This window comes from Bos javanicus, chromosome 2, assembly GCF_032452875.1.
Source record: "Bos javanicus breed banteng chromosome 2, ARS-OSU_banteng_1.0, whole genome shotgun sequence".
In the NCBI taxonomy this organism is placed as follows: Eukaryota; Metazoa; Chordata; class Mammalia; order Artiodactyla; family Bovidae; genus Bos; species Bos javanicus.
In genome coordinates, this window is record NC_083869.1 from 118,970,388 (window position 1) to 118,997,928 (window position 27,541).

Here is a 27,541-nt window from a genome sequence, read left to right on the forward strand (position 1 = left end):
CTACTTATTTAACTTATATGTAGAGTACATCATGAGAAACGCTGGACTAGAAGAAGCACAAACTGGAATCAAGATTGCAAGGAGAAATATCAATAAGCTCAGATATGCAAATGACACCACCCTTATGGCAGAAAGTGAAAAACTAAAGAGCCTCTTGATGAAAGTGAAAGAGGACAGTGAAAAAGTTGGCTTAAAGCTCAACATTCAGAAAACTAAGATCATGGCATCCAGTCCCATCACTTCATGGGAAATAGATGGGGAAACAGTGGAAACAGTGGCTGACTATTTTTTTTTTTTTGGCTCAAAAATCACTGCAGATGGTGAGTGCAGCCATGAAATTAAAAGATGCTTACTCCTTGGAAGGAAAGGTATAACCAACCTAGACAGCTTATTAAAAAGCAGAGACATTACTTTGTCAACAAAGGTCCATCCGGTCAAGGTTATGGTTTTTCCAGTAGTCATGTATGAATGTGAGAGTTGGACTATAAAGAAATCTGAGCAGAGAAGAATTGATGCTTTTGAACTGTGGTGTTGGAGAAGACTCTTGAGAATCCCTTGGACTGCGAGGAGATCCAACCAGTCCATCCTAAAGGAGATCAGTCCTGGGTGTTCATTGGAAGGACTGATGTTGAAGCTGAAACTCCAATACTTTGGCCACCTGATGCAAAGAGCTGCCTCATTTGAAAAGATCCTGATGCTGGGAAAGATTGAGGGCAGGAGGAGAAGAGGACGACAGAGAATGAGATGGTTGGATGGCATCACTGACTCAATGGATATGAGTTTGGGTAAACTCCAGGAGTTGGTGATGGACAGGGAGCCCTGGCGTGCTGTGGTTCATGAGGTCACAAAGAGTCGGACATGACTGAGCAACTAAACTGAAAAATCCCCAACATTAGGGTACTGATTGAAATAAAGTATGGTTAATCATGGGCTTCCCCGGTGGCTCAGATGGTAAAGAACTTGCCTGTAATGCAGGAGACGCCAGTTGGATCCCTAGGTCAGGAAGATCCCCTGGAGGAGGGTATGGCAGCTCACTCCAGTATTCTTGCCTGGAGAATCCCATGGACTGAGGGGCCTGGAGGGCTACAGTCCATGAGGTTGCAAGAAGAGTTGAACATAACTGAAGCAACTGAGCATGTACATACACACGGTTAATCATATATACGGGACTTCCGAGGTAGCTCAGTGGTAAAGAATCCATCTGCCAATGCAGGAGACATGAGTTCAATCCCCAGGTCAGGAATATCCCCTGGAGAAGGAAATGGCAACCCACTCCAGTATTCTTGCCTGGGAATTCCCATGGATAGAGGAGCTTGGCGGACTATAGTGCATGGGGTCACAAAAGAGTCAGACACGATTTAGCGACTAAACAACAACAAATTACATATACGTGACACTATTTAGCCTTTTGAAATGACAGTGTCCGTCTATAGATGTTGACATGGAAAGATATCCACAATATATGGTCCAGGGAGAAAAGCAGGTACTCGAACACTTCGTGGTGCCATCTGCATGAATAGTTAATGGTAGAGCAGACCTATGGTAGGAGTCATGGCAACCCACTCCAGTGTTCTTGCCTGGAGAATCCCAGGGACGGGGGAGCCTGGTGGGCTGCCGTCTATGGGGTCGCACAGAGTCGGACATGACTGAAGCGACTTAGCAGCAGCAGCAGGAGTCATGGACCAGGGATTGTGTCTGGTTTTGAATACTGTCATATTCTAGGGCATGACACAGGGATTTACATATTCTAGGCCATCAATAAATATGTGTTAAATATAATCAAGATTTTGTTAAAAACCTTGAAGGTTAACCCCCTACCTGTTAATAATAGAATAGTGGGTGATTTTTTTTCTTTTTTTATTGTCTATTATTGTCCGTTCTTTTTCTGCAAGAAATATGCTGAGAAGAGGACTGACTGCTGCCTTCAGAATTACACCGTAATGAATACATACATTCCTCTGTAAGCACACACTGGGTTTTCAGGTCCCTGTTGTCTGTGTTGCTGCCTGAGAGAGATGGAGGCCAGTGGAGGCTCTAATGAAGCTTTAGTGACTGCATTTTGTTCTTCTTAAGTTTGCCTCGCAGACAAGCTAGTGACTTTCTGATGTTAATCTACCAGATCCATGACCAGAGCGGGGAAAAGTGCTTAAAAACTCAAAATTCTTAGAATTCTTCCTGAGGATTATAAGGCTCCATGAGGACATGAGTTTCTGAATCCCATTCCACTATCCAAGCAATAAAGATAAGTTCATAACTATTATGTCACATGTCAAGTAAACATCAGATGGAAGAAGAGGAGTTTTGAAAGACTGCAAGTGGGTAAAAATTCTTTCTACTGCAGGAATCACAGAAATGGTAACACAATGATTATTCTCAAAGGCTGAAATAGAAACTTTCATCTCAATAAAACCCCTGAGCTTCCCAGATTAGAGAATGGCACAGAGTTCAGGATAAGCCCAAGTGAAAACATTTGAGATATTTTATGTGTATCTTTATTTTGATCCTGCTCTGACTAAAAAATAGAGAAAAAAAAATTTAAGCTTGCTTGCGAAATACATTAATAAAATATTTTTTAAGAAGTCACAGATGCTATTGGGAAGAAGAGAGAATTAGCTTAGGAGAAATAATGTGAAGCCAGGGATAAGGTTGATACACAAAATGCTTGTAATGAAAGTTCTACACAGTTGCTAGTTACGAGCCACAGTTTGAGCTTCCTAGTAGCCCATACAAAGAAAGAAACAAGACCAGCTGTTTTACTCAGGATGTCTGTGAGTTTAAAAACAATCACGTGCTTAATTCCAAGACCAGAAAGGCATCTCTTCCATGTGTTTTCATAGGGAACAAGGGGTCCCATCGAACACACAGATCTGTCAATGGAACACATGTTTCCATGCACTCACTGAGCCCATCTTTTTGAATCCTTGATCCATCCCTCTGGGAAAGAGAAGTTCCAGCCAGGATCTGGTCTGAGCAAGAAATGTTACAATAAGATTCATATTTAGTGGTCAGCTTATCTTACACCAGTCCCCCTGTGAACATTGATCATGAAGTCACTGATGTCCATATGCTCAAACACATATGTCCTAGATCTTATCAATTAGGGGACTAAGGGGAGGCTGAAAATGCACAGAATGAGACGTATAGGTAGAGGAGCAGGGAGTCCGTGGTGAGTGCTGGCCCTCAGGTCCACCCCATGGACACAGCTGACCTTCTATTTGATATTCTGTAAAGTGGAGCTTGCTCTGAGTCTTAACTGAGGAATGGAGATGACGCCTGTGAATACTGTCCTTTCATCCCCTCTGATCTCGAGGTGCCTGGCAGGGAAAGTGTGCCTGGTTGCTGAGATCTGTACATTCATGATGTCCTGGAGAGGTATGGTCTCATTCTACTTTTAGAGCTCCCCTGGTACCGTTAGAGCTTCCTGGCCACTCGTGACCAGCATCATCCTACCATAAAGCTGGATCTGGAGAGACTCAGGCTCAAGCTCCAAGTTGATACAACCAGGTGGATTTTTTTTCTCATTCTTTTATTTTTTTCAATTATAAAAGTATGGCAATACATTTAAATGAGACTTGGAAAATATAGAACAAAGTTACATACAGTTCCACTATATATTACAATTATTTTTGAGTAGATAAATTAAGATTTTTTAATTGGAATTTCAATATCAAACTCTCAAAAATTAATAGAATATACAGAGAAGTAGAAGGATATAGTAGACCTAAAAAGCATCATGAACCAATTCAACATGATTAAGATTTATATAATTTTCACACAACAGCAGGATACAAACTCTATTCAAGTTCCCATAGACTGTAAACTAGGAGACACTGGAACATATCCAGGGTGCAAGAATTTCATGGTCTAAAGGTATTGAAATCCTACAGAGTCTGACTAGGTGGATTTTTAAAGGAAGACCAAGTTGAGTGGCTTTGAAGTTCTTACAGCACAGTTCAGCTGTTGTTCACTCCCTGCCCCACTGAGCCTCAGATGCGGACAGAGCCTCCTGGAGCCGCCTGGAAGCCATGGCCCCGGCAGCGGGTGCAGATACCCTCTTTGAGGGTGCAGGTCGAGGCTGCTTTTTGCCAACGCTGTGCTAAAGATGCAGACGTGCAAGCCCTGCTCAGGGAGCCTGTCAGCTGCTCCTGGATGCTAATTAAGCAGGGTGGGCTAGCGTGCACCCTTCACCCAGATGTCCTTTCAGCTGTTGCTCTCGGGTCTTCTATCATGAGCCCCTCAGTGGATGTGTGGGGCTGGGATGGGGTAGAATGGCTGAAATGTGGCTAGGTTTCTGCTGATGGAGGGGGTGCCTCTGTGCCCTTCCCCCATCCACCCAGACAGTGCAGGTGTGCCCTGAGGGCCTGCCCACCACTCCCCCTGACACCGCTGTACCATCGTGGGCCCCTCGGGAGCACTACAGGGGCTTAAGTCAGGGTTTCTGGTTCAGCGTCCTCTCCCAGGCTTCTTAATGAACCTTCATTAGACCCTAGAGTTCAGGTAAGGCTGAGATGCTTAACCCCCAGAAGAACACCTGCTGTCCCAGAGATCTGCACTCCCAGTGCCCTAATGGGAACCAGCGCTGGCCAGGGAGAACACAAAGGGGAGCAGAACATGCCACCCGAAAGTGTGCCACTTTGGTGTGTGGATTATTTTGAACTGAAGGCGATTAAGACCTTGAAAACTTAGGAAAACCTTTTTACCTCTTCTTTAACTGCCTGAAAAGTGAACACGTTAGTCGCTCAGTTGTGTCCAACTTCTTGTGACCCCATGGACTGTAGCCCACCAGGCTCCTCTGTCCAGGTGATTCTCCAGGCAAAAATAGTGGAGTGGGTTGCCATTGTCCTTCTGACCCAGGATCTTCCTGACCCAGGGATTGAATCTTCTTAGCAGGCAGATTCTTTACTGTCTGAGCCATCAGGGAAGCCTAAGAGATTTTTGAAAGGAAGCTTGTATCAAAAAGACAGCTCTTACCAGAGATAACTTTTTTCTAATCTGAGAGGCTTACCGGCCTGGGTAATATCTGATGCCAACCATCTGCTCTTCCCATCTTCCTGTGAATGGCCCTCATCCTCCTCTGGCACCCCAGACCCCTAACCCTTTCCTCAGCTCAGGATGGCAGCAAAGCCTCAATTGGCCAACTGCCTTTGTATCTTCTGTCTTTGTGGGGCTCCAGTATGCACATAATTTGTTTTTCTCCTATTAATTTGTCATCTGTCAACTTAATTATTACACCAGCCAAAGAATCTAGAATGGAGGAAAAGAATCCTTTTCTTCCCCAGCAATGAGGAGATGAGCTTCTAGCACAAGGGAGGGAGGGGAAGGAGGAAGGAAGAAAAGACTGGGATGAAAAAGAGGGAGAAGAGAAGAGAAAGAGGTGCCAGCAACTCAATCAACATTACTCCTTGATTTCTAAATCAGCACTTTTCTATCACTCCTCCTCCCAAGCTCTACTTGAGCAAATACGTGTGCTAAGTCGCTTCAGTCGTGTCTGACTCTTTGTGACCCCATGGACTGTAGCCCACCAGGCTCCTCTGTCCACGGGATTTTCCAGGCAAGAATAGTGGAGTGGGTTGTCATGCCCTCCTCCAGGGGATTTTCCCAACTCAGGGATAGAACCCAGGTCTCCTGCATCTCCTGCATTGCAGGTGAATTCATTTCCACTGAGCCACTGGGAAGCTGAGCAAATATAAAGAAGCAAATTGTTTCAGAAATCCTAGTTTCACTTTATGTCTCCATTGCTAAACAAGAGACATAAGAGCAAGCCTGTTTGTTTCATGATTTTTAGGGCATGAACAGAGGGAAGGAAGAAATACTCTTGGCAGCCTACTGCTTTTTCTAAGGCCTTCGTAATTTCCTGTTAATTTAAGACCTGAACCTTTGCCAGGTAAATAACACAGGTAAAGATAAACTTCACTGGCCCTGAACTCTGACCTTTGTTGAACGCCCCGCCCCCTCTCCAATCTGGCCTCCATCCCACCGCTGGAAAGTTTGGAACTGTTACCTGGAAATTTTGAGCAGAGAACAAATAGCTGAAGAGACAGAGCATATTGAATTTAGACCAGTGAAAGTATAAAAACACCAGCACATTTGAGAGTTCCTCTCCAGTCAGCTGATAAGTTTCCCTCTCTTTCTCAAAAAGGCAACCCAATGGTGTCAATTTCCCTTCCACGTTCTTGATAGGGCTCCCACCCACTCTGCCACCTCCCAGCTTATACCCACCCAGGCTGTACTTTGCCAGCATTGAACAGAACAATTTACTTAGACAAGAGTAATTTAAATAAGTATTTAATCGCTTTTTCTCCCTATTGTTGAGCACACCTATATTTCTCTTCTTGTTGGAAGGCTTCCTCTAACAGTGATTTCAAAGAGGGGCTGTATATGATAAAGGGGTTATACCCTTTATATAGCTGATAATCTAGCTAGAGATCAAAATCTAGGTTCCAAGTTCTTCTCTTTGATACTTTAAAAATATCATTCAACTATTTTCTTAAATCCAGTGTTACTGTTTAGAAATCTGAAGGCAATTGATTTTTGTTCCTTCCTCACCCCTCCGCTACCCTGTTGCCTGGAGCATAGAGGTAATGGCTGGAGCTTTCGCTGCCAGTTTGAATCATGAGGACAAGATGGAGGAATAGTGATCCAGAATGAAACCTGTGTCTTCAAAGACCCAGTAAAACATAGCTACAACATCAGCCATGAACTATCCATCTTTAAACTTCTACAACAGAGAAAAATAAATGTTCGTTGTGTTTATACAGTTATGTGTAGTCCGTGTCATTAGCAGCTAAAATGAATCTGATTTCATGTATTGATTAAATCTGCATTAGCTTATACTTTCCAGAAATCTGATTAATTTTCTCAGTGAGTTCCTGTTCACCAGATATCAGCTATCTTGGCTGGCAGCGGGTAAACATGAAAGGGACTGAAATTTAGGGTTTATCTTGAGCTCCCTCCTAGTGAGCTCAAGGAATATGAGTGGGCATAGGAATGGCCTCTGGCATGACAGTGGGAATTTGGCAACTCCCCATGTGCCACCACGCTCCACCCCCATCAGGGGACTTGTGGGCACACTCTCCCCGCACGACTCTTTTCATGAGCCAGGCCTTGTGGTTGGAATGCCCTGTTCCCGCCAGGGGAAAGAAGGGACTGCTAGGCTGCAGGTCTGCTTGTCTGTACTTCTGCCCTCAGCCTGATGTTACCATCTGGGGCTGTTTTCAGTGCCATGGGAGGCGGGGTGGGGAGAGGCTGGAATTGGGCAATGATCTATGGAGGCCTCTGTGGGGTGAAAAGAACACATCACAAGGTGATCGATCACTCAGCCTATCCCTCTCCAGGGCACCCAGCTCTCATCTGGAAAGGGTTTCTGTGTCTCTCCCACACACGTGGCCTCCCCGCTGCGGCCGCCAGGAAGGTAGGGTGGGGGAGGGCACATTTCATGGTTTTAGGTTTGTCTCTGGGTCTTCTTCAACCTCCCTCTCGCTTCCATAGCACCGTCAGGTCTGTATTCACGGGAGTGTGCCGGCATCTCAGGCACATTACCATCTTGTCAGCCCTGCATTTTTTCATTGTTCCAATCACCATCTGAAGCTGATATTTATACATGTATTTGTTTACGGTCTTTCTCTCGAAACCTCCACTAGATCTGCAGCTCCACAAAGGTTGTAATTTCACCTGTTCACAGCTGTCTTCCCAGCACTGGGCACAGTGCATGGTAGAGATGCTTGATAAATCCAAATTGTTGACTGAATCACTGAGCTGGTGCTGGAGCACAACCTGATTCCAGTGCGGGGATTCCTGCTCCATATCTTGTGCTTTTCCCACCAAAGTCCCTGGATCTCCTGGGCAAAAATGGTGTAGAGAAGCAAGAGCTCATATTAACTAAGACCCCAACAATGATATTGGGTCCTTCCCGAAACACTGGCTGAAATCACTGCTGGATGATCAGACGTAGGGCAGGGCTCCTCTGTCCATGGAATCCTCACGGCTTGAGCTCAAGAAAGCTTTGTTTTAATTGAATAGACACACAAACTCTCCAGGAAGAGGTGTTTCAACATAACTACAGGGGGCAGGAAACAGGGTAACTACAAGAGCAGTTTGGGGGTTATATGGTGGAGGAGAGAATGGAATACTAACGTGTTCTTGGCTCAAAAGGGCCTTTGGTCTATACCATCTCATAGAGGGCAGGTAAAGAGCCTTGACCAGCGCTGCCCAATGCCCTAGCCACTCATTTCGTGTGGCTATTTACACTTAATTAAAATGAAATAAAATCTAAAATTCAGTTTCTCAATAGCACTAGCCAGGGCTACTGATTTCCAGTGCTCCATAATAGCCACATATGGCTAGTAGCTATTGCACTGGACAGCTGTTGTTTAGTTGCTTAGCACTGTCCGACACTTCTGCAACCCCATGGACTGGAGCCCACCAGGCTCCTCTCTCTACAAGATTGACCAGGCAAGAATACTGGAGTGGGTTGCCATTTCCTCCTCCAGGGGATCTTCGCAACCCAGGGATCGAACCTGCATCTCCGGCATTGCGGGCAGATTCTTTACCGCCGAACCACTTCGGAAGCCATCACTGGACAGTACAGGTAATATATAAAACACTTTAATCATCACAGAATGTTCTGTTGGACAAAGCTGACTTAGACCCTCAGAATGAAAGGGAATTTATTCCTATTGCTGACCTGGCCTACTGACATTCTCTTGTCTTCCAGCCCATCCCCACGTCCCCAACACACACATAGATCAAAACAGCATCCCATCCCCCCAGACTTCCTGCTCCACAGGGAGCAACACTATCTGCCTTTACTTCCAGGGCTCTGCAGGTCATAGGATTTACTGAAACGATGAGCCCTCAATACGTTTTTGTTCAAGGCTGAAGGCCCCCAAAGTGAGTCAAGGACCGAAATAAAGGAAGAGACTCCTGCTTGCCTTCTTTTCTCACCTCTGGTGCCCCCACACACACACACCCTCCCCAAATTCCAAAGCGGCAGTCAGGGACAGTCCCACCTCCAAAACTTCTGTCCCCACACCACGAGAATGCCTCAGAAATATCTGCTCCAGGTCTCAGACCAGTCTTGCTTGTGAAGGTACATTTGTTCACATGATAATTTTCTGTCTTACCCCACCTTCGACTCCTGTGCACTTGGCACAAGTGTGAGCTGCTCAGCCGTGTCTGACTCTTTGTGACCCCGTGGACTGTAGCCCACCAGGCTCCTCTGTCCGTGGAATTCTCCAGGCAAGAATCCTGGAGAGGGTGGCCGTTCCCTTCTCCAGTGCACCTAGTAGGTGTTCAGTAAATGTTGAATGAACCGCTCAGTTTCCCCTTGTCTGCCACCCGGGGGACCTCGGGAGGCGCCACCCTTAGAGAGCTGGTGGGGAGAAAGCCCCCGCCCAGTTCCCGGCTGAAGCGGGGCAATCCGGCCCGAGGGCCGGGGGTCGGGCAAGGCGCAGCCCTGGAGGCGTGTCCTCCCGGGCCGGGCGCTGCCGCCCCGAGAGGCGGGCAGTTGGCCCGGCAGGGCCGCAGCGGCCGCAGAGGTCGGGCGGCCGCGAGCATGGAGAGGGAGCTGGAGGCGCTGGCCGCCCGGCCCGAGAGCCCGGGCGAGCCGCCCTTCCAGGCGCTGGTGGAGGCGGCGGGCGGCCGCGGGCAGGTGCTGCTGGTGGGCGAGCTATGGGAGCGCGAGCAGAGTCGCGCGCTGCTGTGGGACTTCGCCCGAGCGATGTTCCCGCCCCAACAAGCCGCCGGCAAGCCGGGCGGCGGGGCCGCCGAGGGCGCGGGGCCCGGGGCGCCGAGGGCGCCGAAAAGGCACGCGACCGGGGCGCGCGCCATCCGCTCGCCGCTCGTCTTCGTGCTGTGCCGCGCGTCGTCGCTGGCCGCCCGGGGGCCGCGGCGCCACCTGCGGGAGATGCTGCGGGATGTGCGAGGCCGGCGGCGGGCCGGCGCGGCGCTTGTCGGGGTGCTGGTGGCCGAGGCGGAGCCGGAGGACGCGGTGGCCCCGGAGCTGCGGCTGCTGGAGGCGCTGCTGCGCACTGTGTTCGGCCGCCAGGCGGGAGGCCCAGTGCAGGCGGCCGCCTACCGCCCTGGCCAGCCGGGTTCCAGCCTGGCGGTTCAGGCGGCCGCCTGCAGGGCCCTGCAAGCCGCCGGGCCCTGGCAGCCAGGTGAGGGGGGCGCGAGGCCCGCGGGGCATGGGCGGGCGGCAGCTGGACATCGCACTGGGTGGGAGCTCTTTAGGACAACGCCCCCCGCCCCCGCCTATTGGTACCCGAGGTAAACTGAGGCCGGGAGAGAGGCGGTGCCTAGCCCTAGACCTCCCAACGAGGGCGGAGCGGGCCCTGGGCAAGGGGCCGAGTCTGTGCCAGGCGGACCCTGAGTGTATGCGAAATACAGGGGCTTAGGAAAGCCAAGCAGAAGGCAGGGGAGGTTGGTAGAGAGAGGGCTGGACGGCGCTGGACAAAGCTCTAGAAGTTTCTGGGAGGAGAAGGAGGGCGAGGAGACGGGAAAGCCTTGCGAAACGCCAGTTTAAAGGTGGGAGGAGCACAGGAGTGGGACTAGGGTGTTTCTGGTGCTGGGAGCTTCTAGGACGCGCGCTGCTAGGGATGCGGAATGTGCTACGGGTGCGATGGTGAAGCGCCGTGGGGTCAAAGGAACAAGGCAAGGAATAAATGCGGGGCACTTGGAAGTTGGGGGAAAAGGATGTAAGGGACTGAGGCACAGGCTTTCCCAGTCCTTCTTGACTGCCCACCGCAGTATCTGTCTCTCTTCCTCCTAAGGAGAGGGGAGGGGAGTGGGGGTCTTTTCCCAGCCCTGGTGACTGCTGCCATCAGCGAAAGGGTGAGAATCTCCTCCATTCTGGTACACGAGGTCTTACAGAAGCTTTCCAGGGCCCCGAGATTAAAATACGGACGCTAAGTACAACTGGACCTGGCAAAGCTAGGAAGTGCCAGAGCGATCTTTGCACTTCTAGCATCCTTCGCCTACTCCTCTCTCCAGCATCTGCCACCCCCAAGCCTTCCAGCCTCTACCAACCCTTCTTGCTACAGAGTTTCTTAAGATAGAGGCTGTATTCTGCCTCCCTGGGCATTCGTGTGTTAACCCAGCAACTGGGTGATGCCAGACTTAACAGGGGTGGGGATGGGTCTCCTTTTCCAGCAAGGAGACCTGGTACCCCTGATGTCACAGGCTTCCCTGCCAACTTGGCCAGCCTAGGTGAAGACCATCCCTTTCAGCTGTAGAGCCTGTCCTAACCTCCCCCACCCCTTCCCACATCTATTCTGTTTAGTCTGTGAGAAAGCCAGCTAAATTTGAAACACAGTGCCTAGCATCCAGAAAGACATAAGAATGTCCCGAGGTGGATTGTCATTCAGATTGTTGCTGCCAGCACCTTTGCTGACCTGGCCCCATGGGGAAAATTTTCTGTTCCTTAGTGAGTTTGTGCCTAGAAAATTATCTGAGCCCTTAGTTTCTTAGCTATCTACTATTCCCAGGGAACAACTTTTTAATTCCCCAGAGCCAAGCTCGCTTTGGCCTCTACTTTTTTTTTAACATTGCAATTGCATGAAAAGTGTTTTCTTCCATCCTCCTTCTCCTCTCACCATTCAGAAGTGGACTTCTCCTCCAGAAAGCCTTCCCTGACCCACTCCCCTTCACAAATCAAACCCCAGGACCCGCTTCTGCTCTCCAAGCTCTTACCATGGTGGTTTTGTCACTTTCCCATGTGAATCACCACTGTATTCCCATTTCCCAACACCCTGCTCAGCACACAGAATCCTTGCCTCCTTTTAAACAGTAACACTTAAAATCTTTTAAAAGTTTGTGAGGGAATCATTCTCTATTGGATTAAAGTCAATTATACTTTCATCAAAACGTATTGAACATGAAACCTTTCATTAATGACTGAAGGTCATGGGTGTAATTATAACTCATTGTCCAGAAATTCCTTTCAGATTTTTGTGGTAGGCTATGCCGTGGATTCATGCTGCTAAGGTTTTGCTAGTGATAGCAAAGTTTTCTAGTCTCTTCCCTCACTGTCTGGTGGCTATTCTTAGACTTTTAGGCTACCTGCCTCTTGCTAGTGGTTGTTTACTCGGTGTATGCTTAATACAGCTGTCTTTTGGTTGCAAAACTAAGGACCCACTCTTATTAAATTGGGTACAAATTAAGAGTAAATGGGCCCCACATAAAGAATCATAAATAAGGATTTTCTGTGTTTTGGCTCTCTGGAGTCCGTTTTAAAAACTTTGTTCCAGTTGACCTGATTGCAGATGGCTAGGGATCCCCAGATAACTGAGGTGATACTATAATAAGGAAACTCGAATCAACATGTAATTATTTTGTGTATGATTATCAAAAATGATTAATTCTATTCCTATTAAGAAATAGTTTGATGGCTTTTTCAAGAATAGTTGAATGGCCATCATTAAAAAATACAAATAATAAATGTTGAAGAGGGTTTGAAGAAATGGGAACCGCTCGATACACGGTTGGTAGGAATGTAAAGTGGAGCAGCCACGATGGAAAACAGCATGGAGGTTCCTCAAAAAACTAAAAATAGAGTCTCCACGCGATCCGGCAGTCCCACTCCTGGTCATATATCCAAGGAAAGCCATAATTCAAAAAGGTACACCACCTCTACGTTCACAGCAGCACTGTTTACAATAGCCAAATGTGGGAACAACCTGAGTGTCCATTGACAGATGGAGAGACAAAGAAGATGAGATATATACACAATGAAATGTTACTCAGCGTAACAAAGAATAAAATAATGACATTTATATATATATATATAATGAAATATTACTCAGCCATAACAAAGAATGAAATAATGCCATTATATATATACAATGAAATATGACTCAGCCATAACAAAGTATGAAATAATATCATTTTATATATATATAATGAAATATTACTCAGCCATAAAGAAGAATGAAATAATGTCATTCTCAGCAACATGGATAGACTTAGAGATTATCTTACTGAGCGAATGAAGAAAGTCAGAAATATCATATGATATCACTTATATGTGGAATTTAAAATATGACACAAAAGAGCATATCTATGAAACAAACAGACTCACAGACATAGAGAGCAGACTTCTGTTTGCCAAGGAGGAAGGGTCATGCAGAAGGAAAGGATTGAGAGCTTGGGGTTAAAACTAGTATGTATAGGAGGGACACACAGCAAAGTCCTACTGTATAGCACTGGGAGCTATATTCAATATCCTTTGATAAACAGAAATGGAAAAGAATATATTTTTTAAATGTATAACTGAGTCCCTTTGTGGCACAGCATAAATTAGCACAACATTGTAAATCAACTATACTTCAATAAAATTTTAAAAACTTGTTTGAACTAAAAAATCGAGGGAGGAGGTTTATGGGTCCTTGAATTTTTTCTTTTGTGCTATATAATTATAATTAACTTCACATCGTTTTGGTTACTGTTGTTTCTCCAATATGGTATCTACATAGGGTTTCTGTGAAAATGAAATGAAGTAATATCAATATATATAAAAACAACTGGGTTTTTTAAGTTAAGTTTGAAAACCCTACCCCCTTTTGCAAATTAGAATCTTTTTTTTTCTTTTCTTTTTTTTTTTTAGTTGAAACTAGGGCAGTTGACAGCTGAAACTTTGGTTGCTGAACTGAAAATTCTCTCAGTTGCATCAGGAATCATCTGACCCATGGCCTCTGAGACTTTGTGTTCTTTCTAGCAGAAGGTGCCTGGGAGAGACCAGGCCTTCCAGCACTGCTGGCGTGCTTTTCCTGGGGTCCCTGGAGCCGGGGGAAGAACCCAGATACCAGATCCCGCAGTGGTCCAGCTCAGGGTGAGTGTGTCGTCTTCTTGGACTCCTGGACCCTGAGGCGGGGGCGGGGGGGGGTGGGGGGGGTTGGGGTTACAGTCAGGTGCACACAGGGACAGGAGGGATGGAGTGGACCAACATCCAGGAAGGTGGGGAGTAGCAGGGTGGGGTGGGGTGGGGGCTCTAGCCCCAGAAGTCTCCGCCTAAGGAAGGCCGTGTGGGCGGGGCCATAAGGCAGATGTCAGACTTGCCTGGTGGGGCACCTGGAGCCAAAAGCATTGTTCCCTGCCTTGCCCCACCCCCGCACCCCTGCCCACCCCCCCAAGGATCCTGGGAGGTTCCCCAGAACAAGTGACTTTTGAGCTAAGGGTTGGGGGATTTTCTTAGATGGAAATGGGAAAGCTTTGGAGAGGGAGCACTATGAACCAAGGCTTGACAGCATGATGTCAAGCTCAGAAAAGGGACCCCTGCCCAGAGGGCCGGGGTGTGAGACGCATAAGAGGACTGGTGAGGGCCAAGGCTGAAGAAGAGAGTCAGGACCAAATCAGGGCCCTGGGCCCAGGTGTCTCAGGAATAGGGAGCCACTGGCGACTTCTGAGCAAAGGCGTGCAGATTAGGATGTTAAAGAGGGGGCTGGACTGCAGGAGCAGGGAGAGACCAGAGGCAGAGCCCAGCTAAGAGGGAACTGCACCCTGCTGGGGCGCTGGGGTCCCTGCCTCCGCAGGCTGTCACCCCAAGAGGCCCTGAAATTGCCTCCTCTCCCAGGCTCTCTCACTCATGGCGGCTGCTCCTTCCATCAGCAAGAGAATCTCCAGCCTCGTGTAACATAATGTAATCACAGGAGGGACAACCCGTCACCTTTGGCACAAACCGAAATCAGTGGCCTGACTATCTCATCATATTCACAGGTCCCACCCGCTCACAAAGGAGGGGATTATGCAGCATAAGTGCCCCAAGGAGTGGGAAACTTGCTGTCTTAGAATTCTGCCCACACAATCGAAAGCTTAAAAAATACAAAAGGAGAAACACAAATATTAAAAATCATTCGTTTAATTCCCTCACTCAAAGGTAACCATAATTTGGATAGACTACTCTGTCTCCCTAGCTACTTATTTATAGCACCTTGTACTGTTTACATTTTAATAAATTCACTTCTATATAATAGATAAATCATCTGCAAAATGCATCACATATTTAAAATATTTAATTACAAAAATGTTGACTTCAATCTCTGCATCATCATTTTGGATGTATCTGGAAACTAAAGGGAAAGAAAGTGAAGGAATCATAAACAACTTTATGTAGATCTTGGATCACTTCCCTCTGTAGCATAGAACAGATTGTTTAGTCTCATGTAGAAGTGAATACATTAAGATGCAAATTGCATGTACAGACCATATGTATACGTTTATAATGCAGATCATAAATAGTAGATTATACATACATACATATACTGTTTTAGAGTCTGCTTTTTTCATCAATAGCATAGTGTGACTGTGCAGTATTCCACAGCAACAATTACACGTCAGCATCTCTCATCTCCTTTTTTCTTTGAGATAATCGTAGATTCACACACAGTTGGAAGAGACCATGTAAAGAGTTTCTATGTACATCTTGCCCAGTTTCCCCCCATGGTAACTTCTTGCAAAACTATAGGATAATATCGACAACCTGGATATGGACACTGAAACAATCCACAGACCTTATTCATACACAAATGCAAGTAGAATTAGATATCCCTAATTCTAATTGCGTTTGTGCATGTGTTTAGTCTTAGGGAATTTGATACATCATTTTTAATGCCTGAATCCCATCATATGACTGAGTAAGCGATAGTTTACTCAGCCAATCCCTTTGTCAGACCTCATATCAATTAGGGTGCTCTCAGCTCCGGGTGAAGAAACCATGATGCAAACCAGTATCAACAGCCCAGGAATTCATTATTTCACCTAAAAGACAGTCTAGAGATGGAATCAGCTTCAGGGCTCATTGATTCAGGGGCCCAGCGACCCCATCAAGGACTCAGGCTCTTTCCTTCTCTCTGCCGGGCTGTCCGTGCTGTTTCATCTGTAGGCTGGTAGCAAGATGGCTGGAGCAGTTCCACTGCTGCTGGTGCTATGCTGCTGCTATATTGCTTTAGTCGTGTCCGACTCTTTGCAACCCCATGGACTGTAACCTGCCAGGCTCCTCTCTCTATGGGATTCTCCAGGCTAGAATACTGGAATGGGTTGCCGTGCCCTCCTCCAGGGGATCTTCCTGACCTAGGGATTGAGCTCAGTCTCCTGTCTCCTGCCCTGCAGGCAGATTCTTGACCGCTGAGCTACCACCACTGGGAATTCTAATTATTCCTAATTATTTCCTTAGGATAAAATCCTAGAAGTGGAATTGCTGGGTCAAAGGGTATGTACCTTTTTAAGGTTTTTGCTATGCATTTTGTTGGGTTTTTAAAGTAGATAGTTACTGGGGCCGACTTCTTCGCTTTCATTCCCAGCATACCCACTCAGAAACTTTGTCCTCTGACTGGGTGATTCCTTCTCTTATGTTCCAGGTGACCTCCGGGACTCTGAGGAGGAGCTGGTACTGACGGCTGTATATCCCAATGGAGATTGCGAGGATCCCGGAGAGGGGTCAGAACCCTGTGACAGAATTGCCTCTGCTCCCACTGAGCCCGCTGGAGACTTGAGATGAAGGCTGGACCCCTGGCTGCCCCAGCTCTAACCTGCAGACTTGGAGCTGGCTCTTCTCACTGAGTTCCCCCTGCTTCCATGTTGACCTTGGGATGATGGTAACTACAAGGTCCCACCTGCCGGGGTCTGTTGCATTGACATGTTACCAGCAAGGCAGTGAGTCTTACGAAGCTAAGTAGGGCCTAGGAAAATGTATCCTCTGGGAACCTGCACCCCACCTTGCATCTGCTCATTCTCTGGTCACAGTGGGGTTATTATTTCTCTTTGTGCCTCCGTTTCCCTATGCCATTGAAACAGACAGCTATGGGCTTTGAGGTCCTGTGGTGCTGTGGCATCCTGTCGTTGTTTGCATGAGCATCCATCATTTCAAGAGCAGCTGGACCAGAAATCATCAGATCTGAGAGAGGAGCCCTGGACCTGTCACTCAACCTTTGGGGCTTCTAGTTTTCAAACACGTAGGAGTGCTACCAGCCCAGTGGCTCTCAACCAGGGGCCAGGCTACTGCTCCAGGCAGCATTGGAAACTGTGTTGTGTGTGTGTATTGGGAGAGTCACTGTGACTGTGGGGCACCCCTGGAATTTAGTGGGCACCTCATAATGTACAGGACAATCTCCAATGGTGCAAAATTGTTCCATTAAAAAATGCCAGTTGTGGCAACTTTGAGAAACGATGGGTGAGACTGTCTCCTCCCAGTCAAATTCTAGGAAGAGTCCCCAGAGCAGAGAGAATTGGATTTCCTGGGGCTTTGGCTCCCAGAGCAAGCCAGAATAAAGATGCACTGCCATCCTGGGGGCCTCTGGGGCCAGAGCGAAGATGGCCCATGATGCAGCCCCAGAGTATAAGTGGTTTTGCGCATCTTTATTCTCCACGTTGACATTGACTTTCTGTGCCAAGTTCTTTGAGAATAAAGATGCTGGGAACTGACCATGTCACCAAACAGAAGGAAAGTTAGGGGTAGGAATTACAAGAGCATAGGATTTGTTTTGGATCTCAGATCTGGTCCTAACACAAGATCAAAGCTGATGAAGCCCAGAGGTACCAAGTTCCAGAATCCTTTTTGCTCTGCTTATGAGTCCATCAGAGTCAATGATGTTCCTTTAAAAGTCAGGAAGACCATCTGTGTTTACTCAGAGAGAAAACTCTGTATTTCCTCCCTTGTCCTTCTCACCTGCCCCTGGAGAAATCCAGTCTTTAGAATGGCAAGGAGAGCTCTGATTTTCCCAAGTAGAAAGCACTATCTGTGGGAAGCAGCTAAATGCATTCATCCATGCATGATTCACTCAGCAGACATGCAGCTGTGACTGCTATTTGCCCAGCACTCTACAAGATGCTACATAACTTGTGTTAGTTATTTCAGCTCTTGCTATGATGGCAACCAAACATGGAATGGGAAACCTTCTGCTGCCCAGGAGCTCTTTGATGTTAAGGAGGAGCGCTTTCTGCTCCAGGCCTCCTGTTTATTCTAACAGGGAGCCTAATCCATATTGGACTTCCCAGGTGACACTAGCGGTAAAGACTCTGCCTGCCAATGCAGAAGAGGCAGGTTCTATCCCTGGGTCAGGAAGATGCCCTGGAGGAGGACACGGCAACCCACTCCAGTATTCTTGCCTGGAAAAAGTCCATGAACAGAGGAGGCTGGCAGGGTACAGCCAGAGGGTCAAAAAGAGTTGGACACGACTGCATGACTGAGCACACACACAGTCCTTATCAATGTGAGGGCAGGTAGGATGACAGGAAGGACTTCCCCATACACAAGGATGGATCAGTGAACTGCTGGTTTTGTTTTAAAACAAGGGGCCCCATTCCTTCAACCGTGGCCACCTCCTGGGAAGAGAGGAAGCGGGAGAGCAGCCCATGTCCCCCTGTCACCCACGTCCTCCAGCCAGGCAAGCTGTTTGCCTGCACCGCCACTGCAAGCTGGATCCAGAGTTGCAGGCAGACCAATTTCTGCATCAGTATTATCTCGACTGAAGGCTAGGACTGCAGAGGGCTCTGCGGTATTTAGTGGGGCCCAGAATGGTGTGTCTCAGTTAATCCAGAGGGAGTTCAGACCAGTGCAGTCAGCAGAGATGCTGAGACTGCGGCCACTTTTATTGGTGCACTTGTGCAACAACAGGAGTGGCTGGTTCCAGTGCTGGTATTGGAACAGTCTTCGGCAGCCTCATCATTGATTATGCCAGAAACCCTTTTCTGAAGCAGCAACTATTCTCATATGCTATCCTGGAATTTTTTTTTTTTTTTTTGGCCAAACCACATGGCATGTGGGATCTTAGTTTCCAGACCAGGGATCGAACCCACACCCCCTGCACTGCAAGGCGGAAACTTTACCACTGGACTGCCAGGGAAGTCCCTGATGATTGCTTTCTTGAATTTTGTTTGCCATGTAACAGAAATTACTGCTTGAAATGTTGGCATTCATATTAATTATGGATGTAATTCTGTGTATCTTACTGTGACTCTGAAAACTGTAGTACTGGTGTCAGGGAAATGTACATTATTTCCAAAGTCATTTCGTTAACGATAAAAACTTTAAAAAATAAAAAGGAATTAAATAAAATGGGAAGGCTGGTAATTTTGAAGCTGCTATATATTTCTATTTCTCTGTTAACCTCTTTGTAATAATTTGATTGAAGTTTTTTTAATCTAGTGGGGGAGGTGGGAGCTTTATTTAAGTTAGGAAATTGTCTAAGGCAGAAGTCACACGACAGCAGCCTCTGCTGTGTTTAAAAATCTTTTGTAGGGATTTCCCTGGCAGTCTAGTGGTTAAGAATCCACCTTCTAATGTAGGGGATGTGGGTTCAATCCAAAGTAAGATGGCAGCTGAGCCCACGCACTGCAAAAAAGAGTCTGCCACTACTGAGACCCACAAGTAAGTCTGCAAGCCTCTGGTGTGAAGGGTGGTTTGGTGATGTTCAGTCGCTTCAGTCATGTCCGACCCTCTGCAACCCCATGGACCGTAGCCCACCAGGCTCCTCTGTCCATGAGATTTCCCAGGCAAGAATACTGGAGTGGATACCATTCCCTTCTCCAGGAGATTTTCCAGACCCAGGGATCGAACCCAGGTCTCCTCCATCTTCTGCATTGTAGGTGGATTCTTTACCGCTGAGCCACTGGGGAAGCCCAAAGGGTGGTTTACACATGATTTTTTCATTACCTTCAGTATTTGCTGTGAATAGTTGAAGAGAGCAGGTCTTTCTTTACTGAGCTTTGGGTTCTGCCTCCCAAATGTTAAATGGGACTGAGACCCACCTTTGCTTCCTTCGGGAAGGGTCTCCTCCTCTCCCCACCCCACAGTTCCTGCTTGGAAGCCCTGGCCTGCCTTCTCTGCCATCTCGAGAAATTGCTAAGACAAGCCCCATCCTTTCAGGAAGTATGGTTGCTGTCTTCTAGCAGACAGTAGAGTTGGGTACCAGAGGGATGCCCTTGATGGTGAGTCTCTTCGCAAGGTACAAAGGTTGGGGTGGGCCTTTCTGAGGGGGCAATTAGAACAATGCTACCAGGAGCCATCAGCAAGGGGCCTCCGGTCAGGTCCCAGTGTGGACTCTTGGGGGCTAATCTTTCTAATATGGCCGTGGTTCTGACTTGAATCAAGAATTCCTAATAGCTAATAAAATCAGACCTCATTGCTGTCTAATCAAAAACAAAATGGATCTTCCCCTTTATTCTCATAAAATGTTTCTTGAAGGGACCTTTGAGAGCAGGGCATCAGGGTGAATGGCAGGGCCTCTGGAATCATCTGGTCTGAAAATCCCCCAGTCCTGGCCAGGGTGACATGTCCGCAACCACATTTGCTGGGATTGGAAAACCGGCAGCTGGAAAGTATCAGTAAACATTTAAAAGAGACTGCCTTTTCTTTAAAAGATAGCATTTAACTTGGTACTTATTAGGGTGTGTGTCTGCACACGCGGATGTTTAACAAGCCAAGACAGCCTAACGGAGTCTCAGAGAACCCTTTATACTATGTGCGTCACGGTTTCCTCTCAAAGCCTTTGTCTACAAGAGGACTCTGCACAGGGGTCCCTTGGTGAGCAAACCACAGGCTTAAGGCAAAGTTGCAAAGGGGCCAGGGGCTGAGGCCCCCAAACCTGTGGTCTAAACAAGCCCCTCTCAGCCGGGACAGACCACCTAGGACCCCACGTGCCTGGAGAAGGTTGATGGTGGCCACGTTAACCTGAAAGCCATCCATGCTGTAGCAGATCCCCGCTGCAGGGCTATTCCTGTGGTCAGGAGGCTGCACTTTGTCCTGTTTGGGAGGCAAACACAGCCCACACAGCGGAGGAAGCCAGTTGTTTAGGAGGAAGCCGCTTATTTTGTACTCGAGGCCTGTATAACCCCCTCGTGACATGGTTTTATGTGTAAGTGGCTCAAGGATTGGGACAGAAGTGGAAGCTGCCCTGGGCAGCCTGCCACATTATTACATGTGGAAAGTTCAGGGGGAAACAGGGTACAAGGCAGGAGTGACGCCCAGAATCCCACATGTATCCCTGAAGCCTTTGGTCCCTGGGCCGGAACCCTCTGGTTGCCTTCAATTTGGGGCTGCCTAATTGGAGCAGGGGCTTCCCTAGTGGCTCTGTGGTAAAGAATTCGCCTGCATTGCAGGAGACATGGGTTTGATCCCTGGGTTGGGAGGAGCCCCTGGAGAAGGGTGTGGCTACCCACTCCAGTATTCTTGCCTGGAGAATTCCATGGACAGAGGAGCTGGTGGGCTACAGTCATGGGGTGGCAAAGAGTCAGACACGACTGACCTACTAACACACATATACAATATGGAGCAGAGGCAGAGACCAAGCCACACTGTGGTTCACAGAGATCTTGGAATTCGACTCCGAGGGACCATGGGATGTGACTGGCTGGGCGCTGAGGCTGTCGTGGGACCAGGGCTTTGACAAGAGCGTGAATCTTGTCTGGCTTCCTCCCTGAGCTGCCCAGTCTCAGCCAGGCCTCCTGCTGCAAGTGCAGACCAGTGCATTTCCAAGACAGAAATTCAGATTTTAAGTCTTAAATCATGCTTGTGACTGTCCTGCTCTGCATTTATTTGGAGTAATTAGGTGCTGTGCTTAGTCCTTGTGACCAAGCCCTCATAAAGAGTCCCAGTGGCAGAAACCGGGCCTTTGTCTTGTCACAGGAGTTCTTTCTCTTCCTCACTGGTTGACAAGGTCTTCGCAGAGCAGGGTGTGGCCTCAGATCACTACCCCAACACCAGAAGGCCTCCAGCCTGACCACCCTGACCCTCCCCCGTCCGGGGCACTGTGCTCTCCAGAACTCCTAGCTGCCACGGCGGTCACTCCCAGCCCCTTAACCCCAGAGAGAGGTGGGTATTGTGTTCAACTTTTGCCCCTGGTCTGGTCTGGCCCTGCCTGTGCCATCACCAAGGAGCAGCCACGACTATGAAGTAAGGCAAGGGGCCTGGCCCGAATTCAAGGGCAGAGGGACTGCGGCCTTTGGGTGAGTCTAGACCAGCTCGTCTCAGGAGAACCTACAGGCACACCTGTAGCTTTAGCTTTTCTAGTAGCCATATTGTAAAAAAGATCAAAAGAAACAGGGGAAATCATTTTAATAACATTTTATTTAGCTCAGTATGTCCAAAATAGTATCATTCCAACCGCATTTTTAATACATTTTAATGAGACATTTTGCGTCTTTGAAATCCCAGTGAGAATTTTACACTTCAGATAAGTTTTATTCATAACACTTACTCTATATTTAGATTTTATTAAATTTACAGTTGCAAAAATAGATTTACATCTTCAGATTGTTCCACATACACTTACAAATTGTCCAGTGACTGAACTGGGTGTCCGTTTTTAAATTTCAATGGAAAAAAATTGTAATTTAATTTAAAATCAGTTCCTGGGTTGCACAAGCCACATTTCAAGCGGCCACCTGGGGCTAGTAGCCCTCAGATAGAACAGCCAGAGTGCAGGAGACCTCTCCTGAGGGCACATTGTGACTCCTCCCACCCCTGGCCACTAGCCCAGAGCTGGCTCGTCATCTTAGACCTTTCACTCTCTCAGCCACCCTAGCCCCTACTCCGGACCCTATACCCACCATGCCTTCTCCCTACACCCTTCCCCCACCCCACGAGGGGACAGTGGCTTCCAGCATCAGCTCGTCCATGGCAGACTTCCAGTTTCCCAAGATAGGCATTGCCTTCCTGGTCACTGTCCTTCGAGGAAAGAGACCCTAACATCTTCAATGGCTTCCAGGGTTCTCTCATGCTTTAGTCCATCCAGGCCAATTCCAGCCCCAGCCGGGCATTTCCCTCCAACGGAGCACCTACCCCCTGGAGGCCCAAGTCCCCATCTGCATTTCCCGTTTCTGCTCCACGAATAAGTGCTTTCAGTCAAAAAGCATGTGGCCTGCGGGCTATACGTGAAGCAACCAGTAGCCACGTGACCAGTTTTACTGCCCGCTGTCCTCTGCCAAGCCCTTGATGACAGCACCTCCCGGCACGAGCCCGGCTGCCACGTAGGTGGACCCACCCTCTATACAGCAGAACTACTGTGCAACAGGGATCTGATCCCTGGTGTCCTGGAACCGACAGCAGCTCTTTGCACCTTATCACTCGGCAGTTTAGGAAGCAATCCCTGGCAGTCAGTGATTAAAGACACATGGCTGGAAAAGAGGGAGAAAGGAGAAAGGAAGAAAGAGAGAGGAAGGGAAAGAGAAAGACAGAGACAGGGACACAGAAAGAGACAGAGAGGCAGAGCCAGGCAAAGGGCACGTGCACGGAGGTCTTCTGAATATTTGCCTGTGTTTGCTGAGCTCATCACCTCTGTGGAGATCAAGATCACTCCCATGAAAAGTGGGTCTGACATGTACTCCAGTGTTCATCGCAGCACTGTTTACAATAGCCAGGACATGGAAGCAACCTAGATGTCCACTGGCAGACGAATGGATAAGGAAGCTGTGGTACATATACACAATAGAATATTACTCAGCCATTAAAAAGTATGCATTTGAATCAGTTCTAATGAGGTGGATGAAACTGGAGCCTATTATGCAGAGCAAAGTAAGTCAGAAAGAAAAACACCAATACAGTATATTAACAATATATATGGAATTTAGAAAGATGGTAACAATGACCCTATATGCGAGACAGCAGAAGAGACACAGATGTAAAGAACAGACTTTTGGACTCTGTGGGAGAAGGCGAGGGTGGGATGATTTGAAAGAATAGCACTGAAACATGTATATTACCATATGTGAAATAGACTGTCAGTCCAGGTTCGATGCATGAGACAGGGTGCTCAGGGCTGGTGCGCTGGGATGACCCTGAGGGATGGGATGGGAGCGAGGTGGGAGGGGGTTCAGGATGGGGAACATATGTACACCCGTGGCTGATTCATGTCAATGTATGGCAAAAACCACCACAATACTGTAAAGTAATTAGCCTCCAATTAAAATAAATAAATTTTTAAAAAAGAAAAGTGGATCTGCCACCCTCACCTCAGCCACCAGCACTTGTCTTTGGCAGCCCCAGGGGGCCACTTGAAAGGTGGCTAGTGCAACCCAGGAATTGATTTTAAATTAAATTAAAATTTTATTTCATTGAAATTTAAAAACCGACACCCAATTCAGTCATCGGACAACGCTTAAGTATATGTGTCTAATACGTCTAAGTAGAGGAGCTATCCCTTGAGTTCTGCCCCTGCCCTTGATTGGAGTGGATGGTGTCCTTTGGTGGTGTTTTAAATCCCCGGCGGGAGAACCAAGATCCCGCATTCCAGGTGACAAGGCCAAAAATAAATAAGTAGATTCAATTCGCTTAAAATATCTGTTGTAAAAATCAAATACGTAGATTCAATTCGCTTAAAATACCTGTTGTAAAACTCAATTAATCAATAATTTTTTTTTTTAAAAGAAAAAGTCCCAGGGCTTCCACTAGAGGGGGCAGGGCTTCCATCCGTGGTTGGGGAACTACGATCCCGCATGCCAAACGGAGGCCAAAAAAAAAAATTTTTTTTCAAAAATCCCCAAATTTTTAAAAAAGTAGCGGGGGGTGGGGAGGTGGAAAGCAATCAAATCCAGTTCTTCACAGGAGGACCGGGCCCTCCGAAGACCCAGGATTTAAATGCCAGAAGGCTTACGGACTGGGCGGGGGCGGATGGGAGGCTGGGGCAGCGGATAGACGGTGCTCGCTTTGGAGAGCTCGCCCCTTCCCATTTTCTCCGCCTTCTGGGAGGCGCTGCAACCACTAGAGGGCGCTGCGCGGGCCACGGAGATGCTCCCACTACGCTTCGGACTGAATCCTGCTCCAGGTGGGTATGAAAGTGAAAGTGAAAGTCGCTCGGTAGTGTCGGACTCTTTGCGACCCCATGGACTATACAGTCCATGGAATTCTCCAGGCCAGAATACTGGAATGTGGGTAGCCTTTCCCTTCTCCAGGGAATCTTCCCAAACCAGGGATCGAACGGGGATCTCCTGCATTGCAGGCGGATTCTTTACCCACTGAGCTTCAGGGAAGCACCAAGGTGGGTATATGTGCAAATAAAAATCAGAATCATGGTTTCCTCCTTTCACTCTGACAGAGACCCCGGCCCAGCCCATACGAGTGTGAGACAACAACTGACCTCGTTGGGGCTTTGAGATCTTTTGTGTTACCCCTAAATCTGGAGGGAGATTGTTGTTTTATGAACAGAGCACTGGGTAAGAATCCTTTCTGTGGTCTTGCTGTGTCCTTTGAAAAGAAATCACTTTAGAGTCTTGGAGAGGCAGGGGTTTCTAAGATATAGGTCTGAGTTCTACCCTTGTGCCATTGGTCTAATAAACATTTATTGATCATCTGTTACCTGCGTGACCCTGTGCTAGTTACCATAGGAGACACAGATGAATGAGATGTGGCTGTGCCCTTGAGTAGTTCCTTGTCTACTTGGAACATAGGCAAGGAGATAAGATTATAGCTGTGTGGGGTAAAGGCTGTAAGGGGACACATTGTAAGGTGGTCATGGAAGGCTTCCTGGAGGAGGTGTGGCTTGACTGGAACTCAGGACAAGTCTGATTAGCTGGGTATGAGAGGGAGAAGGCCTTGAAGGTAGAAGGGCGGTCAGAGACAAGGTGCACGGCTGCACAGCTGCTCAGGATGGCAGGAGTGTGGCCCACAGGGCAGAGGAGTGGGGCATGCAGGTGGAGGGTAAGCAGGGTTGGGTGAAAGCCCTGGAGGAGCTCGGAGGAGACAGTCCCTGTCTTCCTTGTTTTGAGTAGTGCTCCAGGCTGACTGTGAAGAATGGCCCGCAGAATTGTGAGATGGTGAGCAGGAAGTCAAGGCTGTTGGGAGCTGCTGCAGTGAAAAAAGAAGAGGGGAAATTTATTTTTCTTATAAATACAAGTTTATACCTTTCTACCCTCTTCACCCATTTCACCCAAGTTACCAACTTTAAAAATTCCAAGGATTTCACAAAAAATTCTGGTTTCTGGTTTTTCTTGGAAAAAAGTCATAAGCCCTCATGACAGTAGCCTGCATCTTGGCCGACCACCACAGTAGGAGCAAGCAGCCACTGCTCTCTTTAAATGGGGTGGGCAAGCATTCGCAATCGCTCAGTCCAACTCTTTTCGACCTTTGGACTGCAGCTTGCCAGGCTCCTCTGTCCATGGGAGTTTTGAGGCAAGAATACTGGAGTGGGTTGCCATTTTCCTCCTCCAGGGGATCTTCTTGACCCAGAGATTGAACCTGTGTCTCCTGTGTCTCCTGTATTGCAGGTGGATTCTTTACCCACAGAGCCATCAGGAAAGCCCTGAATCGGGGCATCACTCTTCACTTTGTCCCAGTCGCCGCTACCCCCTACTGCCCCTCACACACTAGTATCAGTTTCCATGCACTATCCTGCTGAGCCGGTGTTTTCTTACACTAGACATGCTTCACTCATTTCCACTACCTGTTAGCGTTTGTATCTGATTCTTTTAGGACTTTGGGGCACACAAGAGTCTTTATGTGAGTGATCAGTCAGAGTACTGATCAGTACTCAGCCTGTTTGTTTTTCATGCACACTTCTGAGGGCAGTGCCTTTTAATCTCAGCTAGATTCTTCAAAAGTGTTTAATAATTACATTTAATATATTTTAACACATAGCTTTAAGAATACTAATTTTTTTTAGTTGATGACACTCAAGTGTGTCATCAATCAAATTTTATTTCCAGTGAGAAACAATGGTTTGTGGAACTAGGTTAAACTGTTTTGAAAAGGCCTCAGAAATAAGCTTTAGTAATAACTAGCCTGTTGAAGACTAGCTTGATAGTGCGAGGCTAGAAGCTTTAAAATGCCACCATTTGTCACTCATGTTTGTCAAGACTTTCTCAGTACTGACTATTGAAGTAAATTGTCTACTAAAGCTGGAATAAAACCGCGGATGGCGATCATAACTGCCATTTCAAATCAGATATACTAAAAAACAGGAACCCGCTGCTATGGAGGCTGAGAGGAACTGGGCAGAGGGAAGGCAACAACGACATTTTTTTTCCTTTGGAACACTTTTCACTGTATATCTTTGTATATTTCTGATTTTTAAACCATTTACAATATTCACTATTCCAAATGTAAATTAAAACTTTCCTTGTTCAACTTTATGATAAACCAGTGATTACTTAGGCATTCACTGTGATACGATAATAGAGCACTGATGTGAGAATTTCTTTTAAAGCTGGGCTCCACTTTTTAAAAATTTTGAAAATCACTTTTCTAAGAAAATGCTCTTTGCACTACCCAGACCCTCAAAGGCTTGGCTGGGGGGCGCTGCAGGGAGACCGCCCAGGCAGCAGGTGGCGCTGCCAACACCGCGAGCAACCTCCCCTCAACCTCCCTTTTCTCATCAATGGCGGGTGACGGTGGGGTCCTTTTTCTAGGGGTGGCTATTCTGAAGCCTGACCCCAGGTGCGGACGCGAGTTCCTGTCCCCGTGGGAGCTGTGGCCTCGAGGAGGGTTAGAGAAGACCATGGAGCTCTTCGTGCACCCCCATCCCGCGCGAGGCGGGGCGGCAGCGGCGGCCCGGGGAGACACTGGCCCAGGGGGTAGAATTCGCGCCGGGCGGCAGGCGGCGTCGCGGGCAGCTCCGGGGCG

The 27,541-nt window shown here is 47.7% G+C and overlaps 1 protein-coding gene across 3 annotated transcripts; it reads left to right on the top strand.

The window, feature by feature from the left end:
• The first annotated feature begins 9,366 nt into the window (after positions 1 to 9,366).
• C2H2orf72 (chromosome 2 C2orf72 homolog) lies at positions 9,367 to 19,060 on the top strand. 3 transcript variants are annotated; one of them, XM_061388006.1, is made up of 4 exons: positions 9,367 to 10,157; positions 13,712 to 13,825; positions 16,166 to 16,201; positions 16,350 to 16,401. In XM_061388006.1, the coding sequence occupies exons 1-3, from the start codon at positions 9,554 to 9,556 to the stop codon at positions 16,168 to 16,170; spliced, it is 723 nt and encodes a 240-aa protein (XP_061243990.1). In that variant the 5' UTR covers positions 9,367 to 9,553; the 3' UTR covers positions 16,171 to 16,201; positions 16,350 to 16,401. The 3 variants fall into 3 exon arrangements, with proteins under 3 accessions (XP_061243990.1, XP_061243972.1, XP_061243981.1); XM_061387988.1 differs by lacking the exon at positions 16,166 to 16,201 and having other exon boundaries at positions 9,404 to 10,157; positions 16,350 to 19,060; XM_061387997.1 differs by lacking the exon at positions 16,166 to 16,201 and having other exon boundaries at positions 9,406 to 10,157; positions 13,715 to 13,825; positions 16,350 to 19,060.
• The last annotated feature ends 8,481 nt before the right edge of the window (positions 19,061 to 27,541 follow it).